General features: G+C 45.3%; 1 protein-coding gene across 1 annotated transcript in view; it reads left to right on the top strand.

Annotated features, from left to right (window-relative positions):
• Positions 1-13137, top strand: part of tmem8b (transmembrane protein 8B) — a 119404-nt gene that overhangs the window by 34767 nt on the left and 71500 nt on the right. The window contains exon 6 of the mRNA XM_063193561.1: positions 5198-5466. Coding sequence (XP_063049631.1) covers positions 5198-5466 — 269 coding nt within the window. The remainder of the gene's footprint in view (positions 1-5197; positions 5467-13137) is intronic.

Below are 13137 nucleotides of genomic sequence, written 5' to 3'. Positions count from 1 at the left end.
CTGCATTATCTCACGTATCCTTTTTGTCTTATCCATGCACACACTCAAACGTGCACGCGCACACACACACACACACACACACACACACACACACACACACACACACACACACACACACACACACACACACACACACACACACACACACACACACACACACACACACACACACACACCTACTCTACCTCTCCTCTCCTCTCCTCTCCTCTCCTCTCCTCTCCTCTTCTCTCCTCTCCTCTCCTCTCCTCTTCATTGTCATTCATTATTCCGGGCACATCCTCCCTGTTCTCCGTCCTCTACAGACTAGGTTTCCACTCTCATTAATTTCACATATTAATGCTCCCCTCTCTCAATTAACAAAGCAAAGCAAAGCAGAGAGAGAGAGAGAGAGAGAGAGAGGGAGAGAAAAGAAACTGCTAAGTGCTTACAAGCATGAACAACAAACATTAACAACAACAAGAAGCAACAACAGCGGCGTCTGGGGCAGCAACGGCAGCTCAATGCTTCTGTGGTCTGGAGTCAAAAGGCAAAAGGTCTATTTGGTGGACTCCCAACCAATCCTCCGCCTGCAATGTGGGCTCCAGTCTCTATGCTGCAAACAGACTATTCATCAGAATCAACAGAGAAACTGATGGAAACTTTCATTTCTTCCGTACACAACGGTTTTGTGGGGGTTTTTTTTACCCTGCTGTTTGTCTGTCTGGGTAAAGTGTATGGTCACAAAAGACGGTGGTTGTAGTGGGGATTTTGTTCCCATGCAGGCCTGAATCAGGGACGGCTTATCAATAGGACATGTGTTGTGTACAGTGGGAGCATAAATGGATTCATCCTGTAGTGATGTCTTTGTAAGATTTTCTTCAATATTCCTAATAGGTTTTTCTGTCAAGGGTATTAAGATCAAAAGAATATTAGACACCTCTTAATAATCTTGTCTGTGACTAGACTATGACACGGGAACCAGAAGCAGCACTGCAGGTGTAATTTTTCATGTTTTCCTCAATGCTTACACTGTGAAGAGGTCATGGTTAAATCATCGAGTCTGTACAAAAGGTCTGCAATTGAAGTTTTCTGATTGCATAAATCACACAGTCGTACGAAGGTTTTACATATTAATCACAGTGTCCCTTGATGAAATACTGTTTGCTACAGACTTTCTAAAATGTCCACCTTTGCAATATTGCTAGTCCGCTTGCATAAAGCGGTGTTTGATGATGTTTGCAAGAAAGTTGTTTCATTCGATGTGAGTTTTAATTAGCAGCTGTTGCAAAATGGATCCACATTTGATAATTGGTTTAATCACTTGTGAGGTGAAACTAATGAAGAATTTAAAAAATGAAAAGACTTGGTATCAAACAAATGTGAAGTACGGTAAAGCCACGTCTTTGTTTCTCCTCGGGGTAGATTAGAAGAATGAAATAGCCTTTTCTGAGTAAACCTCTCTGACTGCTGATTATGTAAACACTATACCATTGCCTTTGATTGCATATTTGATGTGTTATTCACCACGAACAATCAGTCATGAAAGTGGAAACTGCATTAATTGGCTGGCGATTGAAAATGCCGATATCAGCACAATTAGCGCTGTCTGCGCTCCTAACATTGAGTTGTCTGGGCTAGCAAAAAAAACATCAACATCAAAAAATAAAAGCTTGGGTTCAGTGGAGGGTAAATCAGATTTCTCTCCTCTTTTGTTTTCATTGTGAAAGTAATTAATGGCAGGGAAGACAATGTATGATGAGTAAGGCTAGCTGCTTCTCCATTCAGCACAGTCTCGACAGTATAGTCTCCTCCGTCTCCCCTGAGCTCTCGGGCAAAATCTGATTGAGCAACTGTCTGCAGTCATCACTAAAACAACACCTCTTTGTTTTCCGACATCTCCCTCTGCAGAGTATGAGGGTAGCTGCTGAGCCTGCTGCTGGCTGTTGATTGAGATATTTTTCTCACTTAAATTGGTGCCCCCACACACTGTAGACTTTGCTTGATGTTAACTGAGAGGAGCCTCAGTGTGTACTGGCCAATTATCGACTTATATTCATCTGAAAAACTGTCACAAGCCTCAGAGAAAATTGCCACACATAAATATTTTTCAGCTATCACTGACTTCCTTTCTCTCGTCTCTGTATTCACACATGAAGATAACCTAACGCTTGTCTCCCCATAGCCAGACAGCAGCTCAGTCAATTAGCGAGTGAATGCCCAAATATCTTAATTATTTAATTATTTTACGCTATTTTTATTTTAAGAAGACCTGCAACACTAGTAATAATGACACAATTAATCTTCTTTTTATTACCGGACGTGCCTGAAAATCCCACTGAAGGTAGTTTGTGCCTGATGACGTCCTATGGGGAAATGAAACCTCACCTGTCATTGGCAGCATGTCTTTTTAATAGCTACTGTTTGTAAGGGATTTCAATTTGTATCCTTAAACCACCAGGGCTTTTATAACGCAACAAAAATAATTGATTTAGCTGCACCTCATCCAGATTTTTTCCTGCAATTTCATACAGCTGGGAAATGGCTGGTGCAAAGTTTGGATGTATTGCCAGTTAGCATCAAACAGGCTAGGGCTTATGGCCTGAGAAGTTCATTTGTTGCATTCATCACAAATTCACTGCAATCTCAAAGTTCACTTCTGGAGCAGTGTTTTCTAAAACTTTCATTTGTGGGTTGACGGCACTTCTTTGATGTGCTGGACTTTGCACAACTTAAGTGGTCTCATGGTAAAATTATCAATACACTTTTTATTTCTTGACTGAAAAGACGTGCTTTGGATCCTTTTGGAAATTTTACAAAGTTTCACGCACACACATGCACGCACGCAAGCACACACACACACACACAAACAGAGGCGTCATTCCTGTATAACAAACTCTCAAGAAAAGCCTCATCTTACCATTTGTCAAAAGCAACCGATGTGACGGAGGGAAAACGTGATTGATTTCACTGCTAACAAACCTATGCCTTTAGTAATAGTGAGATCATCTGTCTTGTTTTTGCTTCACTTCAGCATCACACTTCTTTCTCATTTCAGAGCCACATGTCTAAATAGAATCCCATCTTCCCCAGCTGACGCGATCATATGTCTGTTTAATAGACATGGTTTGTGAGCGAATGTCAGATGGCAACGTCTAGTCATTCAGGCTTTTATGATGCAACAAAAGAGATTGATTTGCGCCGAGCCAATCTGGCGCCCGATGACATGTTTCAATGTCTCCCTTGCAATGGGTTGTAGAGAGACACAGGGCACCGATACAAGGATCTGTGTATGCACACACACAGAGACACACAGACTTAGTAGTTAGTTATTAACTGTTGTTTTTCCGGTACAGTCAGTATTTTTCAAGTTGTGCAATTGCATGTTGATAGGAATTGCATAATGATTCCACCAATAGCCGTAGGAAATTACTGCCTATCACTCTCTCTCTCTCTCTCTCTCTCTCTCTCTCTCTCTCTCTCTGTCTCTCTGTCTCTCTCTCTCATTCGCCCTCTCTCGCCCGCTCTTCTCTCTGTCTGTAAGTGTGTGAAGAGATTCAGGCATGTCACCAATCCTTCTGGTGATTGTGTGCAAGACGGAGTATTTGTGCGGGGGTGTTGCAGGTTGAAGAGGTAATGCTTACCTCCTAGCTATATCGGCTGGCAACTTTATTACACTTGCTGGATTTCAGAGCAGTCAGTTGGACATGGTCCAGACATCTCAACTGGCGCACAGTCGGCGGTGCTGTTTGTAGCCCCTTAATGCGCGCCGTACCTCCTGAGGCACGCTGTAATAGACATTGAAAGTGAACTACTATAGTACTACACTACTATCACAGTGCACGGGGCCTTTAGTAATACATTACGACTTGGTCATTGCCATGCTGGTAACAGCTAATTTATAAAGCCGTGTCTTAAGGGGTTAAAGGCATCCACGAATATGGAGCAGACCTGCACAGTTGGAGTCTCAGCTGGGCATCTGCAGCTGAGTCGAGTGGCTGCATGTGTGCCTGGGATGAAATGAAGCTCCTGGTAGCGCTTCATGTTCCTCCATTTTGCAAAGTATTGGTAGCACTATTTATTGCAACACAATTGTTGCATTTGGCAAATTTTTGGCAGATCAACACAATGGAGTTGTGGATTGGAAAATGAGTCCATTTGCCCCCTTCAGATGCTGTAGTTACTGTTCTGAAGGGAAATGTGGTTATTGTGCCTTAATAAATACCATTTTAGCCATTTAAAACTACAAATGGACCATTGTATTGTGTTGTAATTGTAATGGACAAATGTGTTATTGACACTGTCCCTCTTAGTCTGTCGTTGAACGCAATTACGGTAGCGCCAGAGGTTCTTTTAAGTATATAGAGATATGCCAACATAATAGGTTGGTATGGGCACCTAACATGACCAGGTTCCGGTCTGCCTAAAGGGGCGTGTCATAATGCTCCTAGCATTGAATAGAACAGTCCTTAGGTCAACCTAGGTCTGCCTAAAGGGGGATCCACCCCCCCCCCCCCCCTTGCAATAATAGAACCCGGAAACAATGGGCCAATGGAACCTCTCTCTCTCTACTCTCTCTGGTAGCGCCATGTAATAAAGTCATGATACAGGCAGTGTGTGCCCTATGCCAAGAATTCATCCATGGGTAATGCTGTGGTGTACTGCCTAGAGCACCTGTGTGTTGTGCTGTAATGGGCCAAACACCAATGGAGACCCAGGTTCAAGTCAGGCCCCAGTTGTTTCCCAGACCTACACCATATGTTTGAGAAGAAGCAATTCATGTGTGTGTGACTTTCTGTTGTATTTCTGAGGGAACTAACTAAAAACATAGCTCACTAACACATTGCTGTAATTGATATGTAATAAGCTAATTACACACATTATTATACATTCACAATAACCTTCTGTCAGAGTACCCATATTGAGCTACATATACCAGCTACTAAGTTACGGGTGTAAATAATCATCGAAATGTAGGCCTATCGATATATCGCAATATAATCTGACGATTGAATCGAATTGCATTGTATCATATCATGGGGCAGTAAGTGCAGAAAATAATCGAATCGCACCGAATACTAAGATATCGATATTGAATTGTATCGTCATGGAGGTTGTGATTTACAACCCTAGTAGTTCCTACAGTATTTACAGTAATACAACTATGAATAAGACTGTTTGTGATGTTTCTTTTTTCCCTCCCCTTCTCTCCTTGTCTCAGAGTGTTCATCCCCAACTACATATCCCGGGTCAAGGTGCAACTGGTGGACTGCAACACTCGCAACCACAGCGGTGAGAGTTGCCCCGTGCTGCTGAAGATCCGCTCCCGGGCGCCGCCGGTACACAACTCCAGTGCCCTGGACTGTCGCGAGTGGAGTCCCTGCGAGCTGGAGACCAGCGTGCCGTCCTGGGAACACTGGTACTACATCCTGGTGGAGCGATATCTCAGCACCGCCGATGTCTATTTCCGTATCGGAGTCCAGGTGACAGGTGAGACGTTTGTTTTTTTTCGTCTTTGTGTGTTTATTTTTACTTCCTTCTTCCTGTGTGCAGTGTTGTGCTGCTGTCTCCTTCTAGACACCTTGGAGATTGTCTTTGTTATGCTTTTTGTTGTGCATAAAACCGATCATCCGCTTCTTTTTCTTCTTGTTTTCCATTCTAATCTTTGTTTTGTATTTTATATTTTAAACTTTTGTTTTGAAGTTTTGAAGAACCGCTGTTTTGTCCCCGGGAGCAGCTGTGCCAGGGCCGCTGACAGCTTTTGTTGGGCCCAGGACAAAGTCAGTTGAAAGGGCCCCCCATCCAATACATACAATGTAATGAGGACCCAATTTTGGGCCCCCTCCCTCCCTGGGCCTGGGACAACAGACCCCTTTGTCGCCTTCCTTGAGCTGTGCCATTGAGTTGTTTGCCTATTAGCACAAATCAGAAGCATCTGTTTATGCATGCTTACACAAAATCCCCTTAAGTGGCCTTGTAATTTCGCATTTGAAATTCTGCAGTGCAATGTTGCATTCAGTGCGTTTGCACTTTGATGTAGGTTTTGTTGTCTCTGTGGGGGGTGTCGAGTGTCTGTTTTGGGAAGGGCAGGCTTAACACTGCGAGAAAAATCCTCCTTGGGATGGTGGGCAGAGTTAACAATGTGCCGTGAAATCGCTCTCTTTGTGTAAATATGTCTGTCTGTCCAGAGTCATTTTCCGCAAGGAAGGCCAGAAGGTTTTTTTTCGGGGGTGGGGAGTGGGGGGGGGCAGTTGGGATGGGGGTAAGACTTTTGGATGGTAGGCCAGTGCATCAGTTCCCTCTCTCTGTAATATATCACCCATCGCCCACATCTCTTGCCAATAGTGCTTTTGGACGACCCATCGTACTGGCATGTACGGAAATATTTTAAACTTGGCGCAATTGAGACGAAAGGCGAACAGCTTGATGATTTGATCTGCTATCCATTAATTCTTTATTGGGATTTATCCTTGCAAATGTTTCAGGCATATGGCTCCCCATTTGGCGTGTGTGTGTGTGTGTGTGTGTGTGTGTGTGTGTGTGTGTGTGTGTGTGTGTGTGTGTGTGTGTGTGTGTGTGTGTGTGTGTGTGTGTGTGTGTGTGTGTGTGTGTGTGTGTGTGTGTGTGTCTGTGTGTGTCTGTGTGTGTGTCTGTGTGTGTGTGTGCACACGTGCAAAGTCAATCTGCGATGAAAGAAATTGGGCGATTTGGGGGCGTTTAAATGTCAGGTGCCTCCTTGGCAACCGGGGCGGGTTTGGGCCATTGGATTGGAGCAAATGGGAACAAACGAGCGAAGCAAGATAGAGAGTCACGCCAAGAAATCTCGGTAACAAATTGTCTGTGGGTCTACAGCAGATGTGCTCTCTCTAAACACGAGCTCATGTCATGTCCATCACCCCAACCTTTGATGCAATGCAGGCTGCCGGATTGTGGTGGGGGTGGTGTGTGTGTGGGGATGTGTGCGTGTGCGTGTGCGTGTGCGTGTGCGTGTGTGAGTGCGAGTGTGAGTGTGAGTGTGTGTGTGTGTGTGAGTGATGGGGGGAGGGGGGGGCATGGGGCGGGAGTGATGAGATTTCTACCACCGTGTGTCTTTAAGCCTCCTCATAAACGTTAGCAATCAGTGTCGTGTGAAAAGGTGTGAAATTGATTGGCAATTTGGTTCCAAGACCGAGTGGGCCCCTGTTATCAGAGAGCGGCAGAAAGCGGGGTCGCCCGCTGCTTCATCTGTCACAAAAAAAGAAAAGGAAAAAAAAACGAGCTCCTCAGACAAGATGAGAGCAGGCCCAGCCTCCTTGTTCCTGCCCCTGTACTTATTACATTTCAAAATGCATTTGATACATTTCAAAGAAATCTGCACCTAGGCAAAGCCAATGCTGAAAGCAGCTCACACCTTTGGAGATTAATCCTTTGAGGAAAAGAGGGAAAGGGCTACGAGAAAGGGATACGGAGAGGGGTAGGATAGGAGGTGGGGGATAGGGTTAGGTGTGGTTTTGTATTGATTGCTTTTTCTTCAAACGTGTCGGAAAGATAAAACATTGTTTGGAGGGGAAAAAAGGCATTTCCTGGTTTTGGATTACTAGACTACTGTATGTCTGAATGACCAAACAAATTATTCATGTTCAAACAGTGACAGTTCAATGGGTTTGTGGTCGTGGGGAGGATGAGAGCGATGTTGTTGTTACTACTATATTGCATTGGGTGCTAAGTAATTACAGACAGGGACAGGGTGGACAGACAGACAGACAGACAGACAGACAGACAGACAGACAGACAGACAGACAGACACTGGTACGAGTGAAGTGGGGAAAAAATGATGCCACTGATCTGTTGCATAGGAGCAGGTTCTGTCAGCCTTGTCTTTGTGCCATGTACGCCATATTTGATTAGTTCAGCTTAAGGATTTATCATCTCTCTCTCTCTCTCTCTCTCTCTCTCTCTCTCTCTCTCTCTCTCTCTCTCTCTCTCTCTCTCTCTCTCTGTCTCTGTCTCTGTTTCTGTCTCTGTCTCTGTCTCTCTTTCTCTCTCTTCCCCCCATCAAGGTCTGACAGTCTAGCTCAATTCATTCTCTTTGTTCTGGCCATGATGTGCAGTGATGAGATATACTGGGTGGCATCACACAGGAGAGAGAAATGGGTGCAATGTCTGTGTGTGGGTGTGTGTGTGCGTGTGCATGCGTGATTGCGCGCATGCGTGTGTGTGTGTGTGTGCAAGTGTGTGTGTGTGCGTGCATGTGTGAGTGTGGTGTGTGTTGTGTGTGTGTTGGAAGGCTGAGCAGCAGCTTGCATAAACAGAGGTGGCCCCGGCCTGGCACCGATTCCACCGGAGCCCTGACTCGACTCGACTCGACTCGACTCGAGCTGGAGCGAGCAAGCGCGTACGGACGGAGCCAAAACCTGCTCCCAGCACCCGCCTGCTATCGCCCGGGGGATCGCGCTCCAGAAAGCCATTGATGTTCAATGAGCCTGAACAGCTCTCCAGCCCCCAGCTTAGATGAGGCTCGCACTTGGGGGAACAATTGGCTCTGATCAGATAGGTTACCTGCGGTGGATTACTGCTTATGTGGGCAGGGGGGACACGGAGGAGGAGGAGGAGGAGGAGGATGAGGAAGAGGAGGAGGAGGAGGAGGAGGAGGGGAGAGGGGTGGAGGAGAGAGGGCACCGTCCCCGACCGCTCCTCAAATCTGGCGGACTCAGGAGGGCTTCTCATGGGGAGCTTTACTGGGGATTGCGCCGGCATATGTATTCTATCATGCCGCGCTCGCAGAGCTTAGCCTGCAAAGCACAAGTACTGCGTCGGGGGTTCACACAAGCAAGATTTACCGCTGATGAATAAAAGCCGCACCTTATACACACAGAAGCTTGTGAGACCTGAAGTAAGTTATTTTTGGTCGCCTTCATCACACGAGATGCTTTTTCCGTTAAGAAGCTTATATAGCCTTGTTCATGTAAATCAGGCGCATGTTTGAAAAACGAATAATCTGTAAGAGCACGTGTATATGTGAGCACATGATGCATGTGTGTATATGTGTAATGTATACGTATGTGCATTTTCGGTGTGTGTTCATGCATGTACTGTATATGTGTGTGCATGTGCGTATTTGCTAGTGCGTGCTAATCCGTGTGCGTTTGGTATTTACGCCATCATCTCCAAAGCCTTTTGCATCTTCATCTTCTTCTGCCTGTAATCTTAAGGGAAGAGTCTGTCGTCTGTGGTGTGTGATTGCACTAATGAGCAGGTGGAGGAGCATGATGTGTGATTCAGATCGCAGCTCCCAGTATAACTCCTCTCGTCTAACACCTTTTGCTTCCAATCTCCATCACGCTTCTGCACACATGCACGCACACATGCTGTACAAAGGAGGACATAACTGGTGACACACACACACACACACACACACACACACACACACACACACACACACACACACACACACACACACACACACACACACACACACACACACACACACACACACACACACACACACACACACACACACACACACACACACACACACAGCAGCAGCAGCAACACAGCACACAACTCCAAATCATGTGAAAGGAGAACATAGCTGGAGATTAATTTCATACACATGCAAGTGGCACAGATCTCCAAATTATGAACATAAGTGAACATAGCTGCAGTAAACATTAACTGGAGAGAAATTTCATAGAGTTAATTCCTTTTCCAGCCCCTACCACCCACCCCATCTCCTCTCAGACACGAGGGCACCATCATCAGCTAGAGTTAGGTTAGCTTTGGCCCTGAAGTGCTTTTCAGCATCTTCTCGTTTGTGATGTAATTAATCAGGCAGAGAGGATAATTAATGAAATGCCAAAGCCCTTGAAAACTCCTTTGTTGTGTAATTGCTTGTGAGAAAGCTGCTGGATGGGATGAGGACCATTTATGTGTTCTAGCCTAGATTGGTCCTGATTGATCTTTATCCTCCGTTGGGCATGCGGAGAGGTGTCCAGTATCCATGTTGGTGTTCCCTATTCTCTTTGGGCCTATACTACAAAGCCAGTGAAAGAATGTCAATTTTCAGACAGGACAAGGGGCTATACTGTTCTACAAAGCTGGTTCAAGAGTAATAAACCACCAGGTTAAGTTACTGTAAAAGTGCACCGTGTAAGATGGTGACCAGAGTTGGTATTGCAACTGTGCTGCTCATTGAAACTCTGCTGCCCATTGCCAAATTTAATCTTTTAATGAATATTTACTAATTACTAAACTAATATATAATACTAGTATGACCAAAGTATAGTAGGCATAAATTTTGCAGCTTAAAATGTAAATTTCTGGAAATTCAAAATGGCGGACCATGGAAAAGATCCCCCTTTTCATGTATGAAAAGTGCAATTTTCCCAGATGATTTACCTCTGAACTTAAACTACTATGTCAGAACGCTATAAAGGACTTTTAGAAAAAGCACAACAAAATACCTCCTCTTAATGTATGTTCTCTACAAGTCTTCTGTTGTCCAGTCTTGCACTTTAAATGTCTGTATGAGCAATGTCTACGTCCATACTGTCTATGTCCATGTATGAGTACTGTCTATGTCTATACTGTCTATGTCCTTACCTAGATTAGTCTATGTCTGCATGGGAGAGCAAGAAACGCAATTTCAAATTCTTTGTATGACCAGTGCATGTAAAGAAATTGACAATAAACTTGACTTGACTTGACTTGACTTGATAAAGACACAAAAAGCCTTTTTTAAAAGTTGAAATTTGTCAATAGGCTGCATACATAAACTGGCTTACTCCTGAACCAGCTTTGTAGTAAAGGCCCCTTGTCCTGTCTGAAAATGGAAATTCTTCATCTTCATTAGTGTGAGTCCTTGTGTTTTTGGGTGCGCACGGAAGCATGCCAGCAATTGAACACTACGTACATTTTCGACTGAAAATCAAATGGAGACCAGAGGACATTTCCTTCGTGTCAATATCCAGGACAGCAGCTACACCGGGTGTAAATTAGACTATCAATAACACATGATTTCATGTTTTCCCTGAAAACGTTGCACGCAAAAACATTGCAAGTCGATATTAGTTAGCTTTGATGATTTTGACGGGGGCATCTGTTACGTCTTTCTGCAACCCGTGGAGATGAAAGCGCAGCAAGGCCTTGAAGTTATTCGCTTGGTCAATGGCAATGATTCTCCATAGAAGACTCAATGTCCTACCCCTCTCTGCTATCTCATTCCTCTCTCCCTTACACTGATGGGTCTCGGCAATATCCACACTCGACAGCAAGGCAAGGACAGAGAGGTTTGCATTTTATCTTTCTGCTTTTTGCACTTTATTCATTCTGAGGCAGCCCCTTCTATGACCCCTCCTGGTGGATTCCTCGGCATTTCAATGCTAACCCCCCGCCCACCCCCCCCCCCCCCCCCCCCGCATCCACACCACACCCCCCCCCACCCCGCCCACCATCCTCCTCATAACCTACACCCACCCTCCCAATGAAAAACATAATCACACACACAGATGCACACACAAACACACAGACACATGCACATGCACATGCACATGCACATGCACATGCACATGCACATGCACATGCACATGCACATGCACATGCACATGCACATGCACATGCGCGCACGCACACAAACACACACACACAAACACACATACATACACGCACGCACTCATGCACGCACGCACACACACCCACAAACTACTGACAGGCCAAGTCAATGTATCGTCTGACAGAGAAGAGAGTTGTGCTTGAAAAGCCCATCAAATATTAACTGCCCTGGCTTTGACCCACCACACATGGTTGCAGAGACTGTTTGAACTGGGGGGTGTGTGTGTGGGTGTGTGTGTGTGGGTGTGTGGTCTATGCTACTGCTACAGCTTCTGCATTGGCTCCCTCCTTCTCACTATCTCTTTCTCTCTTTCTCTCTCTCTCTCTCTCTCTCTCTCTCTCTCTCTCTCTCTCTCTCTCTCTCTCTCTCTCTCTCTCTCTCTCTCTCTCTCTCTCTCTCTCTCTCTCTCTCTCTCTCTCACACACACACACACACACACACTTTCACCCTCTCTCTCTCTCCACCCTTCTGTCAGATTTGGTGGAAATTAAGTCTTACTTATCGCCAAGTCCTTGAACAAAGTGATGAATTGATAAGGCAAGATACATTTGGAGGGGAGAAAAAGAAAAAGTAAAAATGGAGCCCAGGATGTTGTGACCTTTCTTGCTAATCTGTATTGATCACAGCTGCTATCTAATCTCTGAAAAACATCACATTAAGACCAGACATGCTCTTACTTTGCAATATAGCAAAATGCCTTTTGCTCTTTCTCCTTTTTTTTTGGGAGGGGGGGGGGTCTCTTTCTGTTCCAGTTTATCTTAGTTACACTGCACTGGGCCTACTGATTGTGTCTTTAATTGTGATCATCGTCCATTAGCCAGGGCCCTTCGATACCCTCTTCCCCCCCCCCTTTTCTCATTTGAGTGACAATGCGCAATGTCAAATTGAAGCTGACAGTCCGGGGATTTCAAGAGCAGTTTCCAAGACAATGAGGCCTGGCTTTCAAGTTCGTTAACGACAGCACTTCATCACAGCGACATAATTGAAACATCAGAGAAAAAAAGGAGGCTGGAACGGTGGGGGGTTGGGTGGGGGGGTGTTAGAGAAATAGGAAGATGAGGGTCTATTGCCCATGTGAGGCTCTATTGCGCATGTGATGTGTGTCAAACTAGTCACCCGCATGGCTTTCCCCCTCCTTTTCCCTCGCCCTCTAAAGGGGTTATTAGACCAAGAACCTGAGCGCTGCTTAGCTGCAATCATTCCTCTTTGTTTACGTGGCATTTGCTGCCTTTTTGATTTCGGCACCCGGTAATTAGCCCACGCTCTCTCTCGCGACACCTCTCATATTGCGCTGCGACGCAATCAAACCTTGATGATGATTGATGCCCCCGGTTTGTTGCCCTGATTGTTTTCAATCTCTCCGAACCCCGTCACTATTTCTGAAGTGTCAATATTTCCCAATTCCCCGCAGAACAAGCGGAGCGAGAGCGGTGTGTGAGAGTGGGCGAGCCGTGGGAATCGGGGTCAATTTGTCCTTCATGTTAATGGAGGTGGCTTACAGTCTCGGCGGAGGTGTTGTCGCGCCTTTAATAATAACACCGCTGCCGAACTTGTGGCTGTAGTTTGAAAAG

This window comes from Engraulis encrasicolus, chromosome 3 (assembly GCF_034702125.1).
Source record: "Engraulis encrasicolus isolate BLACKSEA-1 chromosome 3, IST_EnEncr_1.0, whole genome shotgun sequence".
Classification (NCBI taxonomy): domain Eukaryota; kingdom Metazoa; phylum Chordata; class Actinopteri; order Clupeiformes; family Engraulidae; genus Engraulis; species Engraulis encrasicolus.
This window is presented reverse-complemented; position numbering and strand designations above follow the sequence as displayed.